The 26973-nt window shown below is 30.2% G+C and overlaps 1 protein-coding gene across 1 annotated transcript; it reads right to left on the bottom strand.

Moving 5' to 3' along the window:
* Nucleotides 22-5979, bottom strand: LOC105157674 (intracellular protein transport protein USO1). Its single transcript, XM_011074117.2, is given in 10 exon segments — nt 22-533; nt 853-956; nt 1319-1477; nt 1585-3771; nt 3955-4060; nt 4155-4192; nt 4528-4650; nt 4743-4878; nt 4880-4917; nt 5319-5979. Coding segments are annotated over 10 exon segments (3192 nt in total). The 5' UTR covers nt 5397-5979; the 3' UTR covers nt 22-310.

The raw sequence follows: 26973 nt of genomic DNA, 5'->3' as shown, positions 1-26973 counted from the left end.
ATGAAACTGAACATGTTCGTGGAAGAAAAAACAAAGAATCTACATATATATAATCACAAACAACGTTACAGATATTACAGAACAAAAGAAAATAATAAAAGAATCGGGTGTTCATGCGCCTCTCCTACACGGAGAAACCACCTTTTGATTTCGTGTTACATCCGATGAAATGAAGGAATCAAGAACGCACCAAGGAAAGAAGAAACATATTATAGTAATGTACAAAATATATGTTTCGTGTACTCTGCAAATGCTCTGCTTAACTTACTGGTATGCTGGATCCGACCAGTTTGTGGGACTTTCCGAACTCTTATTTTCCATTCTTGAGGCTGCGTAGTTTCATGACAAGTTGTTCTCGTTCACCCTCTACCTCGGCAAATTTCAAGCTGATCTCCGAATACCTCTCCTGCATTTCCTTCAGTTCTCCTTCCATTGATTTGTTCCTCTCTTTCAGTAATGTGATTTCGTTGCTTAGTTCGTTAAGGTCTCTAGTGTTATTTGAAGAACCTTTGAGTGCTTCAGTTAAATCTTTGCTGCAATTGGCAATAATTGAATGTTAGCTTGGTAATATATTTTAAGGCATAATTATACTAACACCTCCTGAGGTTTATGTATATTACAAAAAAGACCGTCTACTCTAAAAATTGCACTACAGTAATGTTTTTCAATAAAGACTGCCCCTCAAGACTAGATGGGCAGAGGGAATATGTGACCTAAACATGACTGCAGGAAGTATCAGTGTGATTTTTCAAAATTGAGAGGTTTCTTTTGTGATATGCCAAAACCTCAGGGGTATCTATGTAATAATTCCTTTATTTCCTAAATGCAACTTCTATATTGGTAACACCATACCTCTTCATTGATAAGGCTGCACAATCATTTATGTCCGAGATCTTGCTCGTAGTGCTTGATTTTTCCTTACTGTTTCCTGCTTGTTCATCCACAGCTGCATCTAGCTGCATTGGCAGAATTATTGTTGGAACTCATCGAAACAAATAATTGCAGGGAGTTTAAAGCAAATCACAGACACAAAATGGACAGCTCAAATTTGAGAGATGACAGTCAGAATCCTTCAATGAAAATAAACGACAATAAGATAATAAGAGATTAACTGTAGAATCCAACACATAACTACTGCAAATTTTCCGTACTTCAGTAATCAATGATGTAAAACTTCATATATTATTGATATTGGTTTAATGTTTTCCTAAAAGGTTCCAAACAAGGTTGAGTACAGAAGTCAGCTGCAGCATAACCAACATTAGAACACGTCTACTGCGAATCTGTAAGAAAAGCAATACATTGCAACTTTACTAACCTGGTCGACTTCATTGTTCACACGAAACCGGGCACTGATTTGGTTGAGTACTTCCAATCTTCCCTCTAACTCCTCGATCCTGTTACGAAGATCATTTTCCTTCTCTAGGAATGTATTAGCTGATGTTTCCAGAGCAGTTTCCTTCAACTTGATTTGACCCTGTTAATAGAATCATGATACAAAAATTCCATATCACCTATTTACACATATTTGACACACTGGTGAACTCTTCAACAATACAATTAACTGACTAGGTGAAGATTTACCTCAAGAAACTTTATTGTCTCCTTGAGAATCGCAACCTCTTTTGATGCATTAGGAAGGGACTTGCTGGCTTTTGAAGTAGCTTTCGTTATGTCAAGGTTTGTGCCTCGGCTGCTGCCATCCTTTATCTTCTTCTCCATGTTCTTGATTGTATCTTCTCTCTTCTTCAGATCGCTCTTTAGATGAGACACTTGCTTCCGTAATTTCTCTTTCTCCTGCCCGTCATCTAACAGAGAATGTTTCAACTCCGCACACTGAGCTTGAAGAGAGTCTAACTCCGACTGCAGATTCTCAACCATTAATTCTTTTTCTTTCACAAGACATCTCAGTTTATTTAATTCCTTGTGTGTTTCTTCAGCTTCATTCTTCATGAAACTGACCCTGTTTTCCAGTTCAATTCTTTCGTCGTTACCTTGCTCCACGAGCAACTCCATTTCCTTAATTGACATTCTCATTTGTTCTAGTTCACGCTTCAAAATTTCCTTACTTCTCATGTCCTCTAGCATAATTTTATTCTTAGCGACGTGCATTTCTATCTCTTCATGGAGCACTGAAATTTCATTCGAGAGAAGCCTGTGAGTTTCTTCAGCATGCTTTTTCTCATGTTCCAGCTGCATGTTTCTGTCTTCAATTTCTGAATGCATCTGTTCTATTTGATTTGTCAGAGATATCACTTGGCTGGTAAGTTCATGCAATCTCGTCTCGTAGTGGCCCTCGACTGATTGGTGTTCTTCAGAAGTTTTTCGGAGCATTTCCTCAAGATGACTTTTCTGTAGACGGAGGTCGTTTGCTTCAGCCATAGCTTTCGTCGCTAGTTTCTCATTGGCTTCAAACGTAGATTGCATCTGCACTGAGAGCTTTCGAAATTCGTCCTGAAGCCGCTCTGCCATGTTAGCATTTTTCCACCGCATCTTTTTCAATGATTCCTCAGCTCTTATCGCTCTTTGTTCCTGCTCAACCTTGGAGCATGTAAGAGCTTCAAGATCGGCTTCAAATCCACGTGCCTGCTTCTCGAGTTCTTCCTCTAAGCTCTTGGCACGAGCTTCAAGTTCACTTATCGCTTCCAACGAATCCACGTATTCTTTGGATCGTTGTTTGAGTTCGTTCTCCAGGTTTTCCATCTGTATTTCGAGTTCATGGGTAGCAGCATCAGAGGATGAACATTCATACTGCATTTTAAGTTGTTCCTGAATTTGGATCTGCTCCAGCTTATACAACATCTCATGATTTTCCTGCTTCGTGATTTCATAATCAAGGGCAAGCTGCTCCATTTGCATCTCTAACTCATCTTTCTCTCTCTTGTAGATTTCTATTTCGCTGTGCAGGTCAATGATCTGTTGTTCTAGTAAATATGCTTCCTTAGAATCACTGTGGTCCTTCACGAGCTCTTCCAGTGCCTTCTGTTCTTCGTCATCATCGTCATCATCCAGTTGAAATGTAGCGCTCGATTCTCGTGACTTTTCAACGACATCTTTCGCCAAAGATCCACTGGAAGAGTTCGACATTTCCTGATTTTTCTGTTCCAGCATCTCATCAAGCTCTTGCACGGCAAGAATTAGCTCAGAATTCGATTCTTGGGTCTTCTGGAGCTGAATCCGGAGATTCGCATTCATTTCTTTTGCATGATTAAGTTCTTGCCTGAGTTCTTCAACAATAGCCCGAGACTCCACTCCTTCTGTACGTCTCTGGAAGGCTTTGAGTCGCTCACATTCTCCCTTCAAAGCATCTCTTTCTTCCTTCAAGCAAACAATCTCTTTCCCGAGATCCTGCCCCCGTTTGCTCTCTTTCACAATCTGTTTACGAAGTGTCTGGAGTTCCAACTCCGACAACTCTGCTTGCCTGGATAAAGCAGCAAGATCAGATTTCAGCTTCTCGATCACAATATCCGGAGCCTCTTCAGATTGCTGCCTTAGAAAAGCTTCTCTTGGGGTGCTCGACGAGTCATCCGTACTAGCCTCAAGGGCCGAATTTGCCAGCCACTCCCACGATCTCCTATGCTCTTCGAACATTGGTGTAGCCACATCACATTTCGCCTCACGATGAATGTCATCATCCTTTATCTGCAGCTCCCATGGCGTTTCAATCCCAGAGCTGCCCTCAGAACTCGATATCGTAACGTCAGATCCACTAGATGCACGGCCATTCACATTCAATTCAGCACTAGAAACAGTCTTATTAACCAGCGCATCCTGTACAAATAGCAAAGTCCACAGATCATTCTTTATCAGTCTTTGTCGCAGAAGCAAATGTGCAAAGAAGTCATCATTTTCGGAGTTATAATACATCATTCATCGGGTACATTTTAATTCTAACATAATGGAATCTTAAATTTTGAAAGAGAAAAAGCATTGGCTAGGAGGAGACGAGATTACTTCAACAGAAATGCTCGTGATGGTTCCGTCTGCATCGTGGTTGCCTAACTCTGACTTCAAGCCATGATCGTCCGTGTAAAATTTTGCGTTTTCACTTTCTTCAACTCTGTGAAGAGCCAAGAATGTATAACATTACTCTGGAAAATCAACACAAGAGCGTAAAATATAACAGAATACATAATTTGACTATTAATCAGCACCTCTGATCCATGGATTCCTGTATCCTCTGTATTGATACCTGTTCCATACATATTTACACAAATGAGCAATCTATCCATAATATAAGACAAAAACATTCATGCAGGACGAGAGTGTTACGATATTCCAAATCGCAAGTGCATCGTTTAGGAAAAAAACAATGAAAGGAAAGTAAAACTCAAAAACACACAAATTGTACATGGTTCGTAGATGAATTTCTCAGACATCCTTGATCCCTCAGGTTTAAACTTAGGATAGGATATTCTTGTAATTAGAATACACAGCCACCCCATCAACTATATATGACTATAGTGTCTGTAAAGCATTATAAAATGACAACACAGTGTAACGTCAAATGAGGTTCCGAAAACTTACATGAAGTATGGCGTCTGTTTTCGATTTCTTGAGTGGAAGAGACACCAGCGAGACCTTATTTGCCTCGGCATAGTTTGAGAGATCAATAGAAGCTTCTCCAACAACTCCAGCTTTCGACAACCCCTATAACACACGAGAAAGTACTATTAGATTGAACAGGTCACTTGGCAAGAAAGCAAAGAGCAAAATGTCATCTTCCTCTTCACATTTCATACCGTTCCTACGACAAAGTAGTATATCCTCTCGTGAATCTTCCCTGATTTCGGATCCTGATTGAGCCTTACAGTTTCATACACGGGATTCTCCCACAGACAACTCCCATTTCGAACTGCAGCCTTGTCTGATTTTACAAACAGATATCATCAATCCATCCCCTCCAATCTGAGTCACCTGAACTTACATAACAGTTAGTTCGTTCTATCGTACCAAGAAAATGCATCAAACGTAGGAAAACAGCATTCCTGAAAATAAAAAAGACATTGCTTCATCTTCAGCGTTCTCCCAAAACATTATTGTTAGTGACAAATACTATTACATAGCTGCTTCAGACATCCTAATTACAGTCTTTTTCCTACCACTGTGGTTTTTCATTCACAATGTTTTCTCACTTAATCCAAATATGTAATTCAGTAGCTCTTTTTAGTGTTTCCAAATCCAAAAAATTCCACTATTTACACACAAAATTCAATCTTGAAATAAATGCCTTTATAACCATTAAAGAACGAAAAAAAGACACAAATGCACAAGAAATACACAAAACAAACCACAAATGAGAGAGGGAGAGAGAATACCTGAGATGCATGAAACTGCAACTTGAAAACAGCTTTAACTTTGTTTTTCTCACTCCACCACCGCGCCGGCTTGAACATATTTACTACTCAACGCTCAACCACACATTACTCTCCCCACTTTTCACCGGCACCCACGGAAGCTCTGTTCGGAAAGTCACCGGAGCTCCGGCGACCTGCGCTGGAAAACTACCATTCCACCCAAATACCACAAATGCGCTACAAACTCCAAGTGCCCACTTCGAGTTTCGAGCTAAGAAAGGCCAAAGCAGAGAGAACGCCCGTGGTAGTGAGGGAAATTCAAGTGGGCTCCGGCTGGACTCAGCGAAACAATGCAGAAACGGAGTGAATTATCCACTGTTTGATCATTATACCGAAAGCCCAGTTGTAGAAATGAGAGAGAAATGGCAAGGAAGATGTAAAGATAAGTTCTTGCTTGCTCTTTCTTTAGCCTGTGGCCATAACGCCATAACTCCTGTGTTTCTCTCTCTATATGTATGCATATACGCACTGTTCCTTTCTCTCTCTATATCTTGTGTGCGTATAGCTGCGAGAAGAGAGAGAGTGTGTAAGGAGGAGTGAGATTACTTATTTAATTATTTCCTGGGTAGGAAGAAAGTGAATAGAAAATTTGAGGGGCAACAACAGCAACACCAACAGCTTCTGTGAGTTGAAAGCTTTAATCAGACAATTAGGTGGAAACTTTAAGGTTAAATATTCACGGGTTGTCTTTGCTTTGGTAGCAGTAGGAAGCTCGTTGGTGCGAAATTGACGCTTCTACCCTTTTGTTGTAAATATGAGGGTAAATTATACTTTTAGTCCCTAAAATTTGGATCAAAATGAACTTTAGTCCCTAAACTTTTTCTTCTGATATCAAATTAATTCGATTTTGGTCCAGCTATTAAAATTGTGAATGAAGATGTTAAGAATGAGGGAACCAAATCGACCAAGATCGAAATAATTGCAAAAATTAGGGATCAAAATTGTAACAATTATAAATATTATGAACCAAAATTATGCCTCGAAAAAGTTAGAGATCAAAATTAATTTTAACCCAAAATATATATAGGGACCAAAAGTGTAATTTATCCTAAATACGAACACTACATTTGCTACAATGAGGCCCAATTTAGTTGACAACAATAGAAACAACACCTACTATATAGTAGAAACAACATCCTACGCATAATGCTATGCACTACAGAAAATAAAAGATTAGTGGCAAAAATAATGAAGTGATAATTTTAATATTATCACTAATTATATATATTTAGTGACAAGACGGTTTATTTTGTCACAATATGAAATTTCATGATTTTAATAATTACTATTATTTTGTAAAAATTGTTATTACCATGAATTAGTGACAAAAAGATGTGCACAAAGTGTTCATTAAATACATAGAGTGACGATTTAGTGACAATAATTAATAGTTGTTACTATTTCATATTGTCACTAAGTTATCGCTATAGACATTTTTATCACTAATAATATATATTGTCACTTAATATATATTATTAGTGATAACTTTAAAATTATTACTTAATAATTCGTCACTAATATCATATTTTCTTGCAGTGAGGTTCGATTCGACCTCTAAGGTCATAGGGCCTCAACTTAGGATCGACTTCATTGGCTTATTATTAATTGGTTATACATCTTTAATATTAAAAGTTGATGTATACTGATTATTGGTGATTTACATTAATAAAACAATTATGATCAATTGACTCAAACAAAAATAATGAAAGCTATATTTTCTTTAAATTTTTGTGGTACTTTATATCTGCATGAAATAACACCAAACTCAAAGTAGAGCAGTGTAATTATCCATATATTTTCTTATTTTGTAATAATCGAATCGATTGGAGTCGAGTTAGAAAGCTTGTCGAACCAAAAATCTTATTCATGTTTAATTTAGGCTTAATGGCATTTTCATCCTCTAACTTTAGCCATTTCGCATCTTAGTCCTTTAATTTATTAGGATTTCAAAATGGTCCTTTAATTTTTTTAATTTGCTCGATTTCAAGACACTTATTACCGAAAAATATCACCGGAGTCTGACGTTACATTTCAAATTGGGGAAAGAATTTTATTGGTTAATTTTATATGATGTGGCAATTACATGACTTAATAAAAAGAAAATGTGACGTAGCATTGTGACATGGATTTTCGAGGAAAAATTACATAAATATATTTTATAATTTTAAAAAAAATATTATGTTATATATATACACAAATTATGTATATACATAAAAATACACATATATATATATATATTACCTAAAATATGCGGCGACGGCCAACCGTTGCTTTAGAAGCCGCAGCAACCGTCGCCGCCACCCTCCAAGCGACGGTGATTCGTCTTAAATCTGGGCGATCACAACGAGAAGAAAAAAGATATCGTCGTTGTCTCCATCGCCCAGTGTTGGTCCTCGCCGCCACAATATATATATTATAATTATATATATATATATGTATGTATATATTATTTGTATTAGATAATGAAGTAAAAGTAATTTTATTTAAAAAAAGTAAAATAACAAAAAGTATCAAAATTTATATAAATACAAAAAATAGTAATTTTAGTAAATAATATAATTTAATGCCATGTGTTCACTAATGCACATCATAATTTATTTTTTAAAATTAAAGCACCGTAATTGCCACAACGTGCATAATTAGCTAATAAATTAAATCTCTTCCCCCAATTTAAAATGCCATGTCAAATACATGTGACATTTTCCGACAGTGTTAGACAAATTTCAACTATTGATGTTCTAAAATCGAGCAAATTAAAAAGCTCTAAAATCTTTTTCAAACCCTAAAAAAATAAAGAACGAAAACGGGAATAGACTATAGTTGGAGAACTAAAAATACCTTTAATCCATCTAATTCAAACCAAATTTTATCAATCAATTTTGATTAAATATTCATGATCTGAACTTTGGACAAATCTTCTAAACTTTTTAATTACTTGCAAAATCTACATTAATTTACTCGAAGAAGGCTATAATTGTCTTTTCAAGAGGCAATGCAATTAATTAATGCATCAATAGTCGGTTATTTAACTTATGTTCCGAAAACGACCTCTAAACTTAACTATGAGAAATACCCATTTGTGGGATAATTATATTTATTCTCTCCATTTATGATATGTTTATATAAATTATAATTATTTTTTCAATTATTACATATACACTCCCAAAAATATTAATATTATTTATACATATCATTCTTATTTTTTAAAAAATTACACATATAACCCCTAAGAACGTTAATATCATTGCACAAATTACCTTTATTTTTTAACTGAAAGTGATAGTTTTTATAATTATATAAAAAGCAAAAATAATTTATGTAAATAAATTATAAATTAGGGATGTAAACATAATTATCTCATAACGTAAGGATGTAAAACACTGCAAAAGTAGAAAACTCTGCAAACACCCCTTATGTAGTATCTATACCTTTATATAATTGGAAAACACCTTATCAGTGTCTTCATTTTGTTGGTATGTCATGTTTTAGTATTTTAATATTTTAATTAAAGGGATAGTTACACTTTCCTCCCCTGAGGTTTAGTTTAATTATACATAAATTCCCTGTGGTTTGGAAAATTACATCCAGCACTCATGAGGTTTGTCTCCTTCTAACAAATAAGTCCCAACGTTAGTCAGGATATTAATAAAAAATACAAAAAAAAAATCTATATTTACCCTTGATTGACTTATTACTGAATTGTAGCTGGTCAAATAATTTTTTTTTTTATGTTCAAATTATCCTCATTCGTCTTCACACGTTAATGCATTTGAGGAGGTAAATCTTCACTTTTATAAGGGTAGTTTAGTCCGAAAAAATTATTTGACATGCAATAAGTCTATAATACGTCAATCGAATATAAAAATCAATTTTCATTCAGTTTTTTTGTTAGTATCAGCAAATTCCGTGCATTTCACTAACGAGGGGACTTATTTATTATATGAAAGCAAACCTCAGGAATGTTGAATGTAATTTTTCAAACCGCGGAAAATCTATATGTAATTATACCAAACTTCAAGAGAGGAGAGTGTAATTATCCCTTTAATTAATATTCTTTTTGCTTTTCTCAGCTTTCCACTTTTCTCTCTCTTCTTAACTTCCCAATTTCTCTTTTCTCAACTTCAATATCTCTTTTTCTTCTCTCATTTTTGTTATTGTTTAATCACTTTTATAATTTTTAACATTTCATTAATCTAATTAATACATATTTAAAATAATAATAATTTTTTTTAAAATTTTAAATTGACTGTGCACACAAGTATGAGTGTGCCACTTATGCTCGTACATTATTTAACAATGGAATACAAGTAAAAATTGATAAAAATCATCTGTGTGATTGGTTTGGTTCGATCTGACCTATTTTGGATAAGAATTCAATTTTGTCTGTAAATTTACTTATTAAATCCGTTTCCGTAAAATAGTAGTTGTAACTGCGTTGTGCACAATGTAATTGTCCTTAAAAGAACATCATATGCACTGTATATGTAGTATTTTACCCGTACATTGCTTTGCATGTGATTTTTTTTAACAGTAAAAATCAATCAAATAATATTTATATATTATAAATTATAAATTTTTTAAAATTGAGATGATAAGTTGTTTAATATTTTTGTTGATTAATTTAAAGAATTTATGGCTGTCTCTATATTTTCTATTATTATTATTATTTTGTTTAAAGGGAAGGCTGTCTCTATCTGGACAGGATGGATACGTATAACAGAACTGGGCTTGCCCGTGTAAATGAACAACTAACGTTTGGTGCTTTTAGTTGGTAGCTACGACTCCACTACGGCATTCCATATTTATATGCAAAGTACTCGTACAGAGTTGTAAGAAAACGATGATAAAAAGTATACATTTGTGATGTGATTGGTGTAAAATTAAAAAAAAAATTATTTTTTATTCATTATGTTATTAATTCGATCCAAACAAATCTGATTTGAATTAAAAAAAAAAAAAAGAATCCGTATAATCAAAATCTTTGTTTTCAGAATCTCGAGTAATCAAATTTGTTTGACCTGTAATGAATAAATATAAACTTTCATTCAATTTTTTTTATTAATATCAACAAATTCGGTAAAATTCGACTAACATGTGGATCTATTTGTCTGAAACAAACGTCGGGAGTACTAAGTGTAATTTCTTAAATCATAAGAAATTTATATGTAATTACACAAAACCTCTAGAGAGGGCGATATAGTTATCCCATTAGTTTAATAGAGGGTAATGTTGAAAGTATTCACAATTATCTATACTATTATATATATAAAAAGAAAATTCTGTTGTCGTACCAACTCGCGAATGTCCAAATTTACCTTTTATTTCGTTTCATTTTCTTCAAAATAAAATTTGCCATATTAATGATTTCAATATTTTTAATGAATTTATTAAAATACCATTCGAACTTCCTCAACTTTTGACATTTTTATCTTTTGGAAGCCACTAACCCATAATTAATAATTAATTAATTAATAAAAATATTAATTATTTATAATTTTTTGAATATTTTTACACACAGATATCTATGGTACTACTCATTGATATACTAAAGTACTTTATCGTGATCATAATGTTAATTAATTCTGCATGTTTATGGCAATATATATAAACACCAACATTTAATGCCAATTATTTATATTCATTTCAATAAAGCGCAATCATGTCTTAAATGATGAATCTTATAATCATCGTACGTGTTTTATTTAATGAAGCTTTTATGAGATCATCTCGACTTTTACCACACAGATATTTCTAAGGATAATTACACTTTCCTCTCCTGAGGTTTGATGTAATTATATGTAGATCTCGTGTATTTTGAGAAATTACATCTAGCATCCCTGAAATTTGCTTCCGTCTAACAAATAAGTTCCTCCGATAGTCAAAATTCACCAAATTTGTTGATATTAACAAAAAAATCAGGAAAAAATCTGTATTTATCACCAATTTACTTATTATTGATTATTGCAAATCAAATAAATTTTTTCGTGATAAAATCACCCTCGTTCGTCTTCACGCATTAATGTATTTGAGGAGGTATATTTTCACCATTATGAGAGCAGTTTAGTGAGAAATAAATTTTTTGACCTGCAATAAGTCAGTAATAAAACAATCGAGAGTAAATATCAATTTTCACTTAGTGTTCTTTCTTTTTTTTTTTTTTTGTTAATATCAGCACATTAAGTGAATTTTGACTGACGTGGAACTTATTTGTTGAACGGAAACAAACCTCAAGGATGGTAGATGTAATTTTTCAAACTACAGGGTGTCTACGTGTAATTACACCAAACATCATGAAAATGGAGTATCATAACCCTTATTTTTAAGGTAAATTACATTCTCGTTGTTTGAGAAATTACAAATACTCTAATTTTTAACGTACGTCCAACAACAAATCTCTTTCACTGCATTTCGTTAGGTTACCATCGAATCTTTAGGGTGAACTAACCAAAATGTCATTTCGATATATGAATTATAATTTTATATATAATTTTTTTTATCATATTTTAAAATCTTTTTACGGATTAGTATGCTTCAAACGATTATTTACTTTACCCATCCTACGACTTTCATATTTCTCGAAAAGTTCTTCTTTCAATCCTGCATGGGTAAAATAGTAATTTCACATCATCGTCTAAGAGCTACATAATTATGTTCCAGCAAGAGATTTTTTTTTATAGTTTTTCAAATAATGAGAAAATATCCGTAATTATACCAAATATCAGGTGAGGTAACTATAATTTACCCTAATGTTTTTTTTCTCTTTATCACAATGTACTTTAATCATATAAATTGTAGTTAGCTTAAAAGATAATTAAAATATAAATAAAACAATTAATTATTTTAGAAGCAAGAAAATTAGAAAAAGTAGGAGAGAAGGGTTTTGAGGCAAAAGAAAGAAGAGTTACAAACACAAAAGGGGAAAAGATATATGAGTTGTGTTAGGTTGGAATTTGTAGGCTTTTCTTGGCTTTAAAGAGCATCATGAGCTGATGGTGGTGAGGAAAGCTACTGTTTGTCACCACTTCCACATGCATTCATGCTCTTACAAGAATGGGAAGACAAGTTTGTCGCCTCACAAACTCGTCAAGGAGGATTGTATTCGTCGATCAGAATTTTTATAATTAATTTAATATTAAATTTACAAAAATGAGAAAACATCGTTGACACCTGACAAATCCACCGGGTAGGATTGTATTTACGACATATCATCGGAAAAAAGATATGAGTTTTTGCTACGAATAATTACTGTAGTCCAGCGAAAAAAACTGCGGTAAATACAAAGCAATCACGGCCTCGCAACGGTAATTATCTATGGTTATGGCTAAAAATCCTGGCGAATATTGACTGATCGTGGTAAAAATGTATGGTTTGTTTTTTTTTGTTTAACCGTGGTTAATAGTATTGATTTATTATGATTTCTAAGCGATGGTCGTTTATAATATAGCAAAAACTCAATTTCTTTGTAGTGTGTATGTCGGCCAGAGTCCCTAATGTCACCAGAAAACAAGGTTATTCACGTTTGCTATCACACGCTGAATGCATGTGCAAAATATATATGAAAAATAAATACAATATTTATATATTTGACTCTAATTATAAAAATAATTATCGTTATTTATAAAATTTCAACATTAGCTATATATATATCTATTTTTAATTAAATACTGGATTGAAGTTAAAAAGTTATAATAATTATAGGATATTATGTGACAGACGTTACTAAATAGTTAAAATAAGAATAGCAATTTATTAAATTAATTATATTAATCCTATAGATGTTCAATCAAGTTAAAAAAATATAACATGAATTATTTACTATTGGAATTTAAGAAAATAGTGTGATCCACTGTTCAATGACATGGGGAAACCTAAAATATTGGGACGTATGATAATATATGCTTCTATCTAAATTAATATTTTTTTTAAAAAAAAAACTAGGACAAATATATTTTGTTTTATTTATACAGTATATTATGTTTAGGGATAATTACATTCATCCCCCTTGAAATTTAATGTAATTGTACGTAAATTTTCTGTGATTCGAAAAATTGCATCCAACACTCCCGAGGTTCGGTTTTGTCTAACAAATAGGTCCCTATGTTAGTCAAAATTCACTGAATTTGCTGATATTTAAAAAAATAAAAATTTATATTTACCTTCGATGACTTATTACTGATGTATTTTATATCAAATAATTTTTTTTCGTCTAAACAACCTTTGTAATGGTCAAAATATACCTCGTCTTGCATCAACACATGAAGATGTATAAAGGTTATTTGATCATAAAAAGATTTTATTTGACTTGTAATAAATTAGTAATAAGTCATGAAGGTAAATATAAACTTTTATCCCTTTTTTTTTTTGTTAATATCAGCAAATTGAATGATTTTTGGTTGACGAAGGGATATATTTGCTAGACGAAAACAAACCTTAGGTGTACTAGATGTAATTTTTCAAATAATAGGAGGTTTATATGTAATTGCACCAAATCTCAGGAAATGGAAGTGTAACTATCCCTTATATTTAAATATCACAACTGATTATCATATCAATAATTTGAAATAGAAAAATGGAAAAATTAATCAATACCCCATAAAATTAGGACAAAATACACAAACACCCTTTATTTTTTACAAATTACAGCTAAACCTCCTGAGGTTATAGTTGTACGTAATTATAACTATACCCCAAATGCAAAATTTACCCAAACATTCTTGAAAATTATTACACTAATACCCCTTAGGGAGTGTAACTATAATTTTGTAAATGAAATATTTATATAATTTGGCCTAATTTCAAGAATGTTAACGTACTTTATAAAAAAAATACATGTAAAGAAAAATCTTTTGTTGTGACTTGTGAGACTTTAATTTTGCCATTTTAACAAATATTATTAAATAAATAAAAAATAATTATTAGAAAATGAAGGTTAAAAGGCAAAGTATGTGATTAATTTTTTATAATATTCCAACATCATAATTCAAACAATAGGAAATCAAAGTGATTTAAGAAAGGGGGACCAAAAATGAAATTGTAGTTGGAAGGAGGGACCAATTACACGTTTCTAGTACATTATATTGTCATCATTGTCCCTTTATGTATAAATTATCTATCAACCAAAAAGAACGTGTTCGGACCACCCTATATATTTGACTCAATCCCCACACCACATACAATCATGTTTATGGATAGTTTGAATATTTTATTTTTATTTATTTTAGGGTAAATTACATCAACAACTTCTAATTTTATATTTATCTAGCCGTCATGTCACGTCGTTTCCGCATGCATGCGACAAATAATATTTTATTTTTAAAGTATATTATGAATAAAAAAGATATATATAAATCTACACATCATATTTCCAACAAAAAATAAAAGAAAGAAAGAAACAACAACAACAACAAAAAAAAAAAAGAAAATAAACTTAGGGGTATTATTGACATAATGATGAAATTAGTGTCGCTGTGTCGTAACCGTTGTTTGTAGGAGAAAAATGCCTTCTCCTATATATTAATATAGATTATACAATTTTTTTTTATTTTTTAAAAAATTAAATGTACACCATTTGCAAGGGTGTTTGTATAAAATTTTACGACTGAATAAGGAGTTTACTTGTAAGTTTATAAAGGACATGGAGTGTTAATTTGTGTAATTAAATTTAATTTTAAGGGTGTTAATATAATTTATTATTTATATATATATATTAATTATAAATATATAAACAATGTGAATTTTACATGTGACTTTTGAATTAATGTGAAAATTTAATGCATTTCATATACTTTGTTCATGGTTTGACTTTGATCAAAATATTTATAATTAATATTTTCAAATAGATATTTAATGCTTACATATTTTATTTTAGATTAGATATTGCAATCCAAATAAATGATATTATGTTCTGGCAATAAGGTATTCTAATTGGCGAAATTGAAGATACATGACTATATAGACTCATGCATAATTGAATCTCATTAACGTGCAAGTTTTGTTTATTTTAGCAATAGTTATTTAATATTTTCGGCGAAAATACTTTTTTAGTTTTATAGGATAGAGAGTTTCACAATTTTAGTCTTTTGCTTTACGCAATTTGTAGGGTAAATTATATTTTTGGTCCCATAAGTGGATCTATTTTCAATTTTAATCCCACACTTAGGTCAATTCGCACATTTAGTCCCATATGTGGATTTTTTTTTTTCAATTTCAGGACCAAAGGGGGAATTCCGTTAAAAAATTGAGGTTGCCGTTAAGTTTTTAACGTAATCCCCCTTTGGTCTTGAAATTGAAAAAAAAATCCATATATGGGACTAAATGTGCGAATTGGCCTAAGTGTGTGACTAAAATCGAAAACAGGTCCACTTATGGGACCAAAAATATAATTTACCCTGATTTTTAAAATGGTCCCACAATTGAAAAAAATTAACACATTTACTCCTATGCTTTAAGGTATTTTCACAATGGTCCCAACATTTATAAAACTGAACACATTTTGTCCTATAATCCATACATCAAGAGGACTAAATGTGTTGAATTTTTGTAATTTTGGGACCATATTAAGAATCCCATAAATTATAGGACTAAATATATTAAATTTTTTCAATTTTGAAACGAACCCTCCGTTGTACGAGAGTAAAAATATAATTTACCAACATTTTCCAATAATAATTGTTGGTTCATCACAAAATTGTTATCAAGTGTTAACAGTTGACATATATCACAACATAATGGTGCATATAATTAATTTATTAAAAAGAATAATAATCAGTCATATATAATATAATAGTAGAACATAGCTCCATGAGATCATCACAAAAGAATAGATTAACTCCAATATACACTATAAATTATTACAATTTAAAAATAATAAAAAATTAATATTATTTACTATAATTAAATAAAATTGACGTAGAAAAATTTAATTTTGGCCATGCATGGTTCATCAATATTCACCATGCATGGTTTTGATTGTAGCTAATATTTTGACATTGCTTGCAGAAACAACGACGTTGCATACCCCTAGTTAATTAGCATTTGATATAGTCTTTAGTTGTAGCTAATGTTTTGGTATTAATTTCTTGCAAAAACAAAAGTTGAGAGCCGCTACGCGTTGTGGTTAATTAACACTCACTATAAATTTTTTACTTTTAACCAAGATAATCAATTAACAGTAACAAAAAATCATATTTCTTTTACTATAATGTGCCAACATGTCCATAATATAAGCGATCAATGAATCTTTATCTACATGATATACTATGATCCTAATGGCATCGGCATATATTTCTTGTTAAATACTGGAATTCGTTGTAATTATTTAAATCAGCAATGAATTTAATAAAAATTTTACTTGTTAATTAACTTAAATTGATTTTAACATCCATATTTTTTTTTACATAGCTATTAAGTCATTTTTTTTTCTGTAGATATATATATATATATATATATATATGTATCATCTAATCAATGTTGTTATTTCAACCTTAATTTTGACACCAATTTATGTTTCAAATTGGGCATGGATTAAGGAAGAAGACTAAATATATTGATGGATGACCTAAGATGATTATCCACTTAATCAAAAGGGTTACTTGACTTAATTAAGAGGGAGAGTGTGTAAGTATATGAATAGGAACATTTTAATCTTTTGACATATTAATTTTATATAACTTATAAAATCATATAAAAAAAATTAGAAAAATTAACTTTTTTTTAAAGAGCTTATAAGATCTAAATTATCTTATTTTGAAAATTTATAAGTTCTTTTAAAAAAAATTAACCAAATATTTTTTTTGAGCTTATAAGCTGTCAAACATCTTATAAGATATTTTGAGGAGCTTATAAGCTTAGCCGAACAACCTATAAATCCAAATTAATTTGGAGAAATGCCTCAATCTCTCAAGTTTAATTAGTAGGTACATAGCTTTCTCCTAGTCCACTAACACATTTTGACGTGCTACATCTTCCAATTGCAACTTTCCAACTTTAGGGATGGCGACTCTTAATCCAATTCTTTCTTAAAATTTCATTGTCAAGGTTCAATAATATTACTTTACATAAAATTGCCATCTTAAGCAAGTCTTTCATTTTGATCTTATTTAAAATTGCCATCTTAAGATTTATTGAAATTAATTTACTTAGATATATTACATAAATCAATGGTGCACAAGGGTAATTTGGAAAAAGAAAAAAATAAAGTACTATATTAGGAATGGTCATAGTGAATTTTCCATTTATTATATATATATATATATATATATGTATTGAATGATGGAATATATTTTATTTTGTTGTTGTAATGATTTTATAGTTTTAATAGCGATTACGATGGCATAAAAGTGATCACTAACAATGTTGTATATAAAATTATCATTACGAACAATTAATGACATATGTATAGTGATGAAAGCAATGGCATTATTTGTATACTTGTATTGATATTAATAATTGGTGTATAATATAATTGTAATATGATTCGATCAAAAAATATGGTGTTCGCTCCACTTGAAGTGAAAAGTTGTTAAATAAGTGTTGAAAGATAAAAACGTATATAAGAGTGAAAAGAAGAGTGTTATTGCTCGACTTTTGTGTATGAGAGAGATTGATATTGAATCAAAACTTTAAGTACGAAACTACAATATTTCTTTATGCTAAAGTGGTAGCATAAAGATGAAAGTTGTATTTTGGGGGCTTAAAGTGAAAATCATGTCTTCTCCGGTTTGGAGACCTTTCTGTTCATAGGCAACCATAAGTTGATTTGAGAAGGTCACAAATTTGGGGGAACATGAACTCAAAATTGTTAGATGATGTTGAATCCCATCAGATTTGGTGGATAGTCCCTAACAGTTGGAGAATTCCCCTGAGATTCGAGGGGCTGTTGGAGTCTGCTGTATATCTTCTTGAGGATAAGGCAACCTTCTTGAATTTTCAGGGAGGTGGTTGAGGAGACTTCTCCCAACTGGAGTCCAAACTTTTAGAGCTTATAATACTTCTTACTGGGGGTGCCACGTGTTCCTATCCTTTGTGGATGCCATCAAGGTTCCCTGTAAATGCCATGTTATAGGACCTTTCACTTCAGTTGTGGATTTTAAATCCCTAAACTTCCTTGAGGGTCTGTGAGGTTTTTTCAGATTGCGCCTTTCTCAAATTTAGACCGATTGAACTTCTTTTGATCAATCTATTTTTTGGGAGAGCTTGCTGGTCTCCTAGGGGCTCCATCTAGACCGAATCTCCTGGAGGGCTTTATGAGCCCTCTCTTGAACTAGGCCCCTAGGGGCACCATAGACCTTGCATTTCTTTTTTCTTTTTGGACAACTTAATTTTTATAAGCATCATAATCGATTCACTAAAAAATTATATATATAGTGATAATTTTTTTTTTACATAATTCTTATTTGTAATAATATAATATAATAAGATCATAATCAGAATCCCTTTTTTACATATTTCTTTTCGCTAACTCTATTATATTTGGTGACAACTTTAAACTCGTTGTTTGATATTTCATCATTAATATTATTTTTCATTTAAAGGTGAAAAATAACGAGTTTATCCAAAAATTCTCTTTTTATTCTTGCAGAAAATAACTTTTACTTCTAGTTAGAAAATCAAAACAAAATATATATATATATATGTGTGTGTGTGTGAGGATTCAATTAATACATGAAGAGGATATATATATATATATATATATATATATAGTTTGGATTTAGGTCCCCTCCCATTGCCAAAAATTAAATTATTATTATTAGTAATAAAAGGAAATAGACAAGACATGTTTAGGAGAAGTGGTGATGAGTGACAGTCATATGTCAATTCTTGATTGCTTGAGAAGCACTGGTCCTTATAGATCTTTGCTAAAATTGTAAATTAAGTTAGTTAATTTTCTCATAAACTGATGTTATTGCTCAACTTTTTTGATGTCAAATATGATAATTGCTACTAGGAATATACTCAAAATAATAATTTTCCTCCAGAAATTGCGTCACTGGTTAATTATAAGAGTCGTAACATGCAAACACTGCACGTGAAATAATTTAAAATTAAATATAATTTAAACCCTATAAAAAATAATAATAGATACAAAAAATGCCTTCTGAATGAAAGTCGAAGTTATTACAAGCAACCATTCTGATATTTATTATCATTACAAAAATAAAAATTATTGCAAACACCCCCTAAGTTGTTGTGCCCGCATAAGCGAAATGAGTCGGGTATCTAGTCACTATTTAGTTATATGCATTACTAGCCATTATTGCACGCAATACTTACACGCGTGTATACACGGCACAAATTTTAAAAATAAAATGTATATATAATAAAAAGTGTTCAATTGAGTAACATGAGTAAAAATAGAAGATAATATGATAGTAATCAGTATATCGACGGTTAAAGATGACGTGGATCATTTAAAATAAATAAGTAATTACGTTGATACAAATATTAACTTATAATTAGTAATTTAAAATTTCGTATAATGGCGTCACGGTTAATTACACGTAGAGTACCCCCTCTGAAAAGATGAAATTATATTTTCCCCAAAAAAGTTTTGGAATTACACTTTTACCCCCTCCAAAAATTTACTTTTTACACCTGACTCCCTTTTGTTAGGATTTGAATAGAAAAAAATGCTGACGTTAGCAAAAAAATTTGCATAAATTTCTAAATTTACCCTTTATTTAAAGTTTTCGTGTAATAATTTGTACTTAGAAAGAGAAAAATATAACGATGATAACCTCACTCCATATATATATATATTATATTTATCTTTTTATAAGTATAAAAAATATATATTGAAATATTAAATGATTAGCAAAATTAAAAATTATGTAATTTTTTATATTTACATCAGAATTTTTCGTCAAAACTGTAATGAAAGGGGTTCAGGTGTAAAGCGATAATTTTTGGACACAGTGTAAGTGTAATTTCAAAACTTTTTGGGGGAAAGTATAATTTAGTATTTTTAGAGGGGATTAAATACGTAATTAACTCTTAATTTTATATTACTTCTCACAATTAATCCATCATTGCTTAATTATATAACTCTATATGTATTAATAGTTCTTAATATCATAATGTAATGTTTCTAAAAAGACGTTATCAGTAAACTTGTAATATGGATAGGTAAATTAAAAATGTCCATTTTAGAAAATTTTAAAAAATAATCATAACCATTTTGTCAAAATCGATCGTACTTTGACTAAAATTTTTAAATAATTGATAAGTCGTGAAAATATGAAAGTATTTCTGTTTAACAGTTATAACGAGTATAAGATAAGTCGAGGCCACGGCTCATTATAAGAACGTTTTTTATCCATACTGCATAGCGTTGTGGCATTATAATGGCAACGACTTATTATTGCGTGACCCTTTTTTGTATATAATTTATTATTCAACTTCAAATAATTTTTGAATAATCGTCATATACATATACACACACATATAAACGATGCATTTTTTAGGAAAATGTCGAGAAATCATTGATTTTTGCTAGAGTTTTCATTATCGAAGACATGATTGAGGTTTGGGGTCCCTTAAATCTCGTCGAAAACACACGTTCGTGCAAATTCAAATTCATAACGGTGTAGAAGAACCAACATACTTTTTTTTAATAATTACATACACGATTATTACATTAATATTTTAATAAATTGAGTAATACATCAATATGATTAAAAATTATGAATAAATTATAATAATTCGCATAAAGTCCGGTAGACTTTCAATCTAATTTATGTATATATATATATATATTGAGAATATATACGTATGGATTAAATGTAATTTTATTTTACCAGCATTCATTGAATTTTAGTGACAATTTGATGGATTTATAATTCTCCCATCATAATTTGTTTTTCTTTTTTCTACAATAAAAAAGTAATCATTTAGAAAAATAAAAAAAGAAGTGTATCCAAATTTCATGCCATTGAATGGAAAGAGGCGTGATGACTTTTGTTTCACGAGGAGATGATTTGCTTTATAGGGCGACTTTATCTTTTCATTCACATCATCACGACCATGAGATGGCTAATTTGGATTTATCCTTGTTGAATTTTAAAAAATATTTAAAAAATATAAAAAAAATAAAAATTAAGAATGGATAAAGCAAATAATTCATGTGGGATATATTAAAATATAATTCATAATTCAAAATGATATTTTTGTCCGTTCATCAAAAAAATCAGATAAAAATTTAATGAATGCTAACGTAACAGACTTGTTGTTGGACATACGTTAAAATAAGACTGATATTTGCAATTTTTAGAACAACGAAAAAATATTTATAATTATATCCAATTTTTTGAGAAATTATTGTAAATTCAGTCATAGAAGTGATTTGGGTATTTAATTTAAGTAATGATAATTGAACATAAAAGTCGAAATGGAGTGTGAGGGTTGCAATCATGAGAAGAAGTGCATGCTCGTGAGGGAGACAATGTAAAGTGGTCACGTGAAAGCTTTTAGGACCATGCACAAACTTGTATGCATGCAAGAAATGTACCATGTTTTGCCATTTCATCATCATCTCCTACCTACGTATTTCAATTATTAGACTATACATATCATAATATTAATGGTTAATTATGTTAAATATTTTTTAAAGTATGAAATTATATTGGTTTTAAAAAAATTAAAATTATACTTACACTCCTCGTAGAATTCACTGTTTACATCTAACTTCTTTTTCATTAAGATTTAGATGAAAAATGTTGATATTAACAAAAAAATAATGCTATGCTTTACACGTTCGCTTCCAGGACGTCACGCCTGTGCGTCTCATGATTGTAATGGTTGGGCTTGGCTCCGCTTGCCGGTTGTGCTGCGTGAGCCTCCAAGCAAGCGGAAGTCTTCGGGGCACCGCCATTGTCACGGAGCATGGGGAGGACGCTCAACGCATCAGAAAAAGCTTCGGATAAATTACATAAATTTATAATTTTATCTCTTATTTTAACATTCCCATGTAATATTTTTTGAATTTATAAGAGAAAAAATGTAATCATAACCTCATTTCATATATATAAATATATATTATATTTATCACTTTATACAAAATTATATATCAATTAAATGAGGGGCAAGATAGAAAATTTATGTAATTATTTTTGCTTATTATAATATATGTATCTATATCTATAATTACAAAGTTTCCTAATTATATTTTGATAATAATTCAACGAAATCAGGTAATATCTTATATAAGAACGTTCGATGAAAATGAATATATATATTCCACATCATTGTATAATTTACATTTTATTTAATTTTTTTTATTAATAAAATAAGTATTTGCAATTACGAAAATATTTATATTATATGATTGAAAATTGTTTAATTATTAGGTCTTAAATGGATTGATCCGAAGAGACAACTGTCTAAATAGATCAGATATATAAAAAGTTTGAGCAGTTTATAAACCCCAAAGTTTTTTTTTTCTTAACAAAGTGTCGTTTCAGAACGAAATTATAAAGTTTATAAAAAATCAAAACGGATAATACTTTGCGCAATGGGGCATCAATCGATCGCAAGCCACATCATAAACTTAATTTTTATTTGTTGGACCTATCTCATCAATCTTTGGTTGTTATATCATATATGTTTTTGATATGCACTCATAACTTTTAGAGTAAATTACAGCTATCTTTTATGAAATTTGATATAATTACTAACACCCTTTTGTTGTTTGAAAAATTATAAATTCATAATCTATAAACGCATTTTTGTAAGTTCACCAGAAAAATTGAATAAAAATTTAATGAGGCTAACGAAATGGGCCCGTTGTAAGACAGACATTAAAATCAGAAAGTATTTATAATTTTTTAAATAATAAAAAATATTTATAATTATATCTAAATTTTAATACATATGATGGCTCCAACGTAGTGTTGGAGAAATTAATGCTGTAGAAAAAAAAAAAAAAAGCCCAGAAGGTAAAAGTGACAAAAAAAAAATAAAGAAAAAGTGAAAAAAGAGGAGAAAAATAAATTAAAAAAAAATAATAATTAAAAAAAAAAAGCATAAAAAAAGGAAAGTAAGCATGTGGTGTGGTGAGGAGGACAGCACGAAAATATGGAGCTGGCAAGAGAGGGAACTCCCACTCTGTCGCGTTGTGTGTGTGTCAAATGAATTACATAATAAATTAATTATGAAAAAAATGCACGCAACCCCCTTGTGATATTGCAAATAAGTAAATTCCCCCTTTATAAAAAAATAAATAGTGATTTACCTCTCTGTATTTTTTAAAATACAACAATTTACCTCCCTATATTTTTAAAATGAAGTAATTTACCTCTCTGTATAAGGAGGTAAATTGCTAAATTTTTTTCATAAGGGGGGTAATTTGCTCATTTTCAATATCACAGGAGGGTAAATTGCTATTCACCCAATTAATTATTAATAATTCTTTTTGAAAAAAAAAAAAAAAAAGTGATAGAATCGCCAAGAAAGCTTCCTGCGAGAATGGTAGAACCAACTCTTTTGCTTTTCAGGATTCTAATATATCTCTGCTTTTTGGCAATACACCTCCATTTATGTTGTGAATCTATTCACATGCTTTGTATTTGTGTCCCGTTTGGCCCTGTGATCGAGCATGTTAATCTGTATTTCGAGTGTAAATATATATTTTTGTCCTGTTTGGTTCAATTTTCTTTATTTATTTTTAATATTAGAGTCGTCAGATTCACGTTTGACAAATATAAATATTTAATACTAAACGGTAACAAATTAAGACGTGCATTTAGCGCATGAATTTTATAATTTGTACTAATTCTTAAGTTTTTAAAGTTGTAGAGTAACTATTTTAATTGACAAAATATAAATTTTCTGAAATACTCGTACGTTTTTTTTTTTTGGGAATAAATAATTATTTGTTTTATATAATTAATTATATCAATAATGTTTTATTCACACAAATTTAAAATTAATTATTTTATTTATGTTGATTAATAATTTAGTTTAAAAAATATAATAAAAAAATTAATTATACACACGTATCGAGTATACTATGATCATTAGTTTTATAGTAAAGTTTTTGTCTAACCCTAAAACTTGAACAAAATTTCCAGCTGCAATAGCCCAAATTGAGTGGCCTTAAAACTGCCCAGCCCAATTGTATTATCAACGTTACTAACAAAAAAAAAATATTATTGGTTACAAAATTATTAATGGTTATGATTAAAAATTATATTAAATAATTACAATTAAACAAAATCTATGCAAAACATTAGTTTTTCCATTATGAAAAATTATTTGTCATAATTAAGTCTTGTGGTAAAAATATTTGTCATGACTTTTAGTTATGGGAAATGATCTAGACACCCTTGCGAAAATTACAGCCAACAACTGTTGCATAGCCGTGGTGAAAAACTATTTGTTACGACTATTTATTATTAATTATGATTAAATATTATATTTTTTATAGTGCTTGGAAACAGACCCAATTTTGTTCGATGGTTGTAGAACTGAATTTAGAAAAAGTATATGGCGCTCGGATTTGTAGAACTGAATTTAGAAAAAGTATATGGCGCTAGGATATATTATTTATAATTAATTTTAAACTATTTTTGATGTAACGTTTATCCCCCTAAGCTAATAAATGTAATACTTAACCCCTTGGTTGGAGAAAAATGCTCCTTATGCTTTGAAAATTATATTATTTTCAGTATATTTTAGTATTTTGCACGTTGAATTAATCTCTAACGAAAAGAATTAATAAGGGAAGAATTTATATTGAAAGTAGAGTAATAAGTTAATATATATATATATATATATATAATAGATATACAACAAGTATAATTTAACAAACATATGCTTTTTGAAAAGAAATTGACAATATATATTCTTAACCAAAATTTAAATATTTTTAGAAAATAAATAAATAAATATATTTTATCATATTTTCTGAACAAAATATACTCAAAAAATCATTATGTAACTACTCATTTTTATTGTAAAAGTAAATAGTTAATAACTTAATTTTATTATCAAATTAATAAAGTCATTTATATGAAAGTTTTTTGTGTATTTATAACTTTGAGTCCATACAAATATAATAAAATTTGAACTATTTTACTTTATAGTAAAAAATATTTTTCAATTAAGAAAATTTTAACTAAATTTAAAATGCAAAACTATTAAAAAAATAAAAATTAATCATTTGAACTAAATATGTATATATTATGTAAGAGCACTGTTATCCAAATATTTAATTGTAGGAGATAATTATTACATTTGATAGTTTATGAAGATTCATGTTACATCAAAATTAATTCAGGGGTTCAAAATGTTTATATAATTACATATTGCAACTAAATTTCATGAAAAAATATTTAATGAACATAATGGGTATTTAAATAAAAAATAATTATGAGACTAAAGTAATAAATTATAGATTTTATAAAAAACGCATTTTTGATGAAATTTAATCTCAAAAATAATTATTGAAAAAAAGGGCAAAACAACACAAAATTCTAAAAGTACAGATTTAACCTCCTAAATGGTAGAATCAAAAGCACACTTAATCGAAATACAATTTAGGTAAGACAAGCTTGCAGGAGAATCTTGTCTTTTCGATGTTCATAGGCTGTGCCCCCTTCGCCCCAAAGAAATTCTGGTTAATTAGCCAAATAAATAAATAAATAGATAAGATAATAGTTTTAATATTATCAACCGATTATATTTATTATTATCATTTCTTTTATTTTATCACGTTATTTTATAAAAGTTGTTACTAGCGATAACTAGTAAACAAAAGTTGTGTATAATCTTATTATTAAAAATAATTTATGACGATAAATAATTATTGTTATTATTTTTGCATTGTTTTGTTGGAAATTTATCTCCGCAGTGAGCCATAAAAGAAATATAATTATTACAGCGGAATGCAAACCAATTTAACAATAATTATAGATTAATAGGAACAATGAGAAAAAACAACAACGATAAACAACTTCGGGTCAGGGAGTCGGATCCGATGGGGAAGCCCACAACCACAAAGGCTGGTAACCCAACCACCGGTTGCTTAAATCCACCAAGGGACGACAGCCACCAAGGCTAACCTACACCACTAAGGCACACTCGCGGCTACCAAGACACCATTGAACCACTCAGGTTCACCTCTCTCTTTTCTATCGGATATTTCTCTTGTTTTTCTCTCATCATTTTCTCTCTCATTCTTAGTTATTCTCTTCTATTTTTTCTCTCTTTTCTCTCACTCTTTTTCTTCCCGAAGTTAGTGAATAAATAAAGAGAAGCCACTGATGATGGTGAAAAAAATCAAGAAAGTGGGGAGAAGACGAGGAGGGTGAATAAATTTGGTAAGGAAAAAGAATAAGAAGGGGAAGGGTTTTAGCCAACTTAAAATGGGAACAGGGTTGGGTAATGGGTGGTCGGGTCGGGCCTTCCAAGTGGTGGATTGGAGTTGTGGGCTTGGGCCAATTTTCCAAGATATTTCTAAGTAATCACTTTCAAATATTACCAACTAACTATCTTGATTTACTTGATAATGACGACACGATCTGGTCACGAGGGTAATAGTAAAAATATGATCTAAGAGAAAATATGCCTTAGAAACCTAAAGTGGATGTCTAAAAAATAGAACAAAGGAGTACTCATAAGG

This window comes from Sesamum indicum, linkage group LG1 (assembly GCF_000512975.1).
Source record: "Sesamum indicum cultivar Zhongzhi No. 13 linkage group LG1, S_indicum_v1.0, whole genome shotgun sequence".
Taxonomy (NCBI): Eukaryota; Viridiplantae; Streptophyta; class Magnoliopsida; order Lamiales; family Pedaliaceae; genus Sesamum; species Sesamum indicum.
Note: the sequence above shows the minus strand (reverse complement) of the source record. Positions and strands in the feature narration are given on the sequence as shown.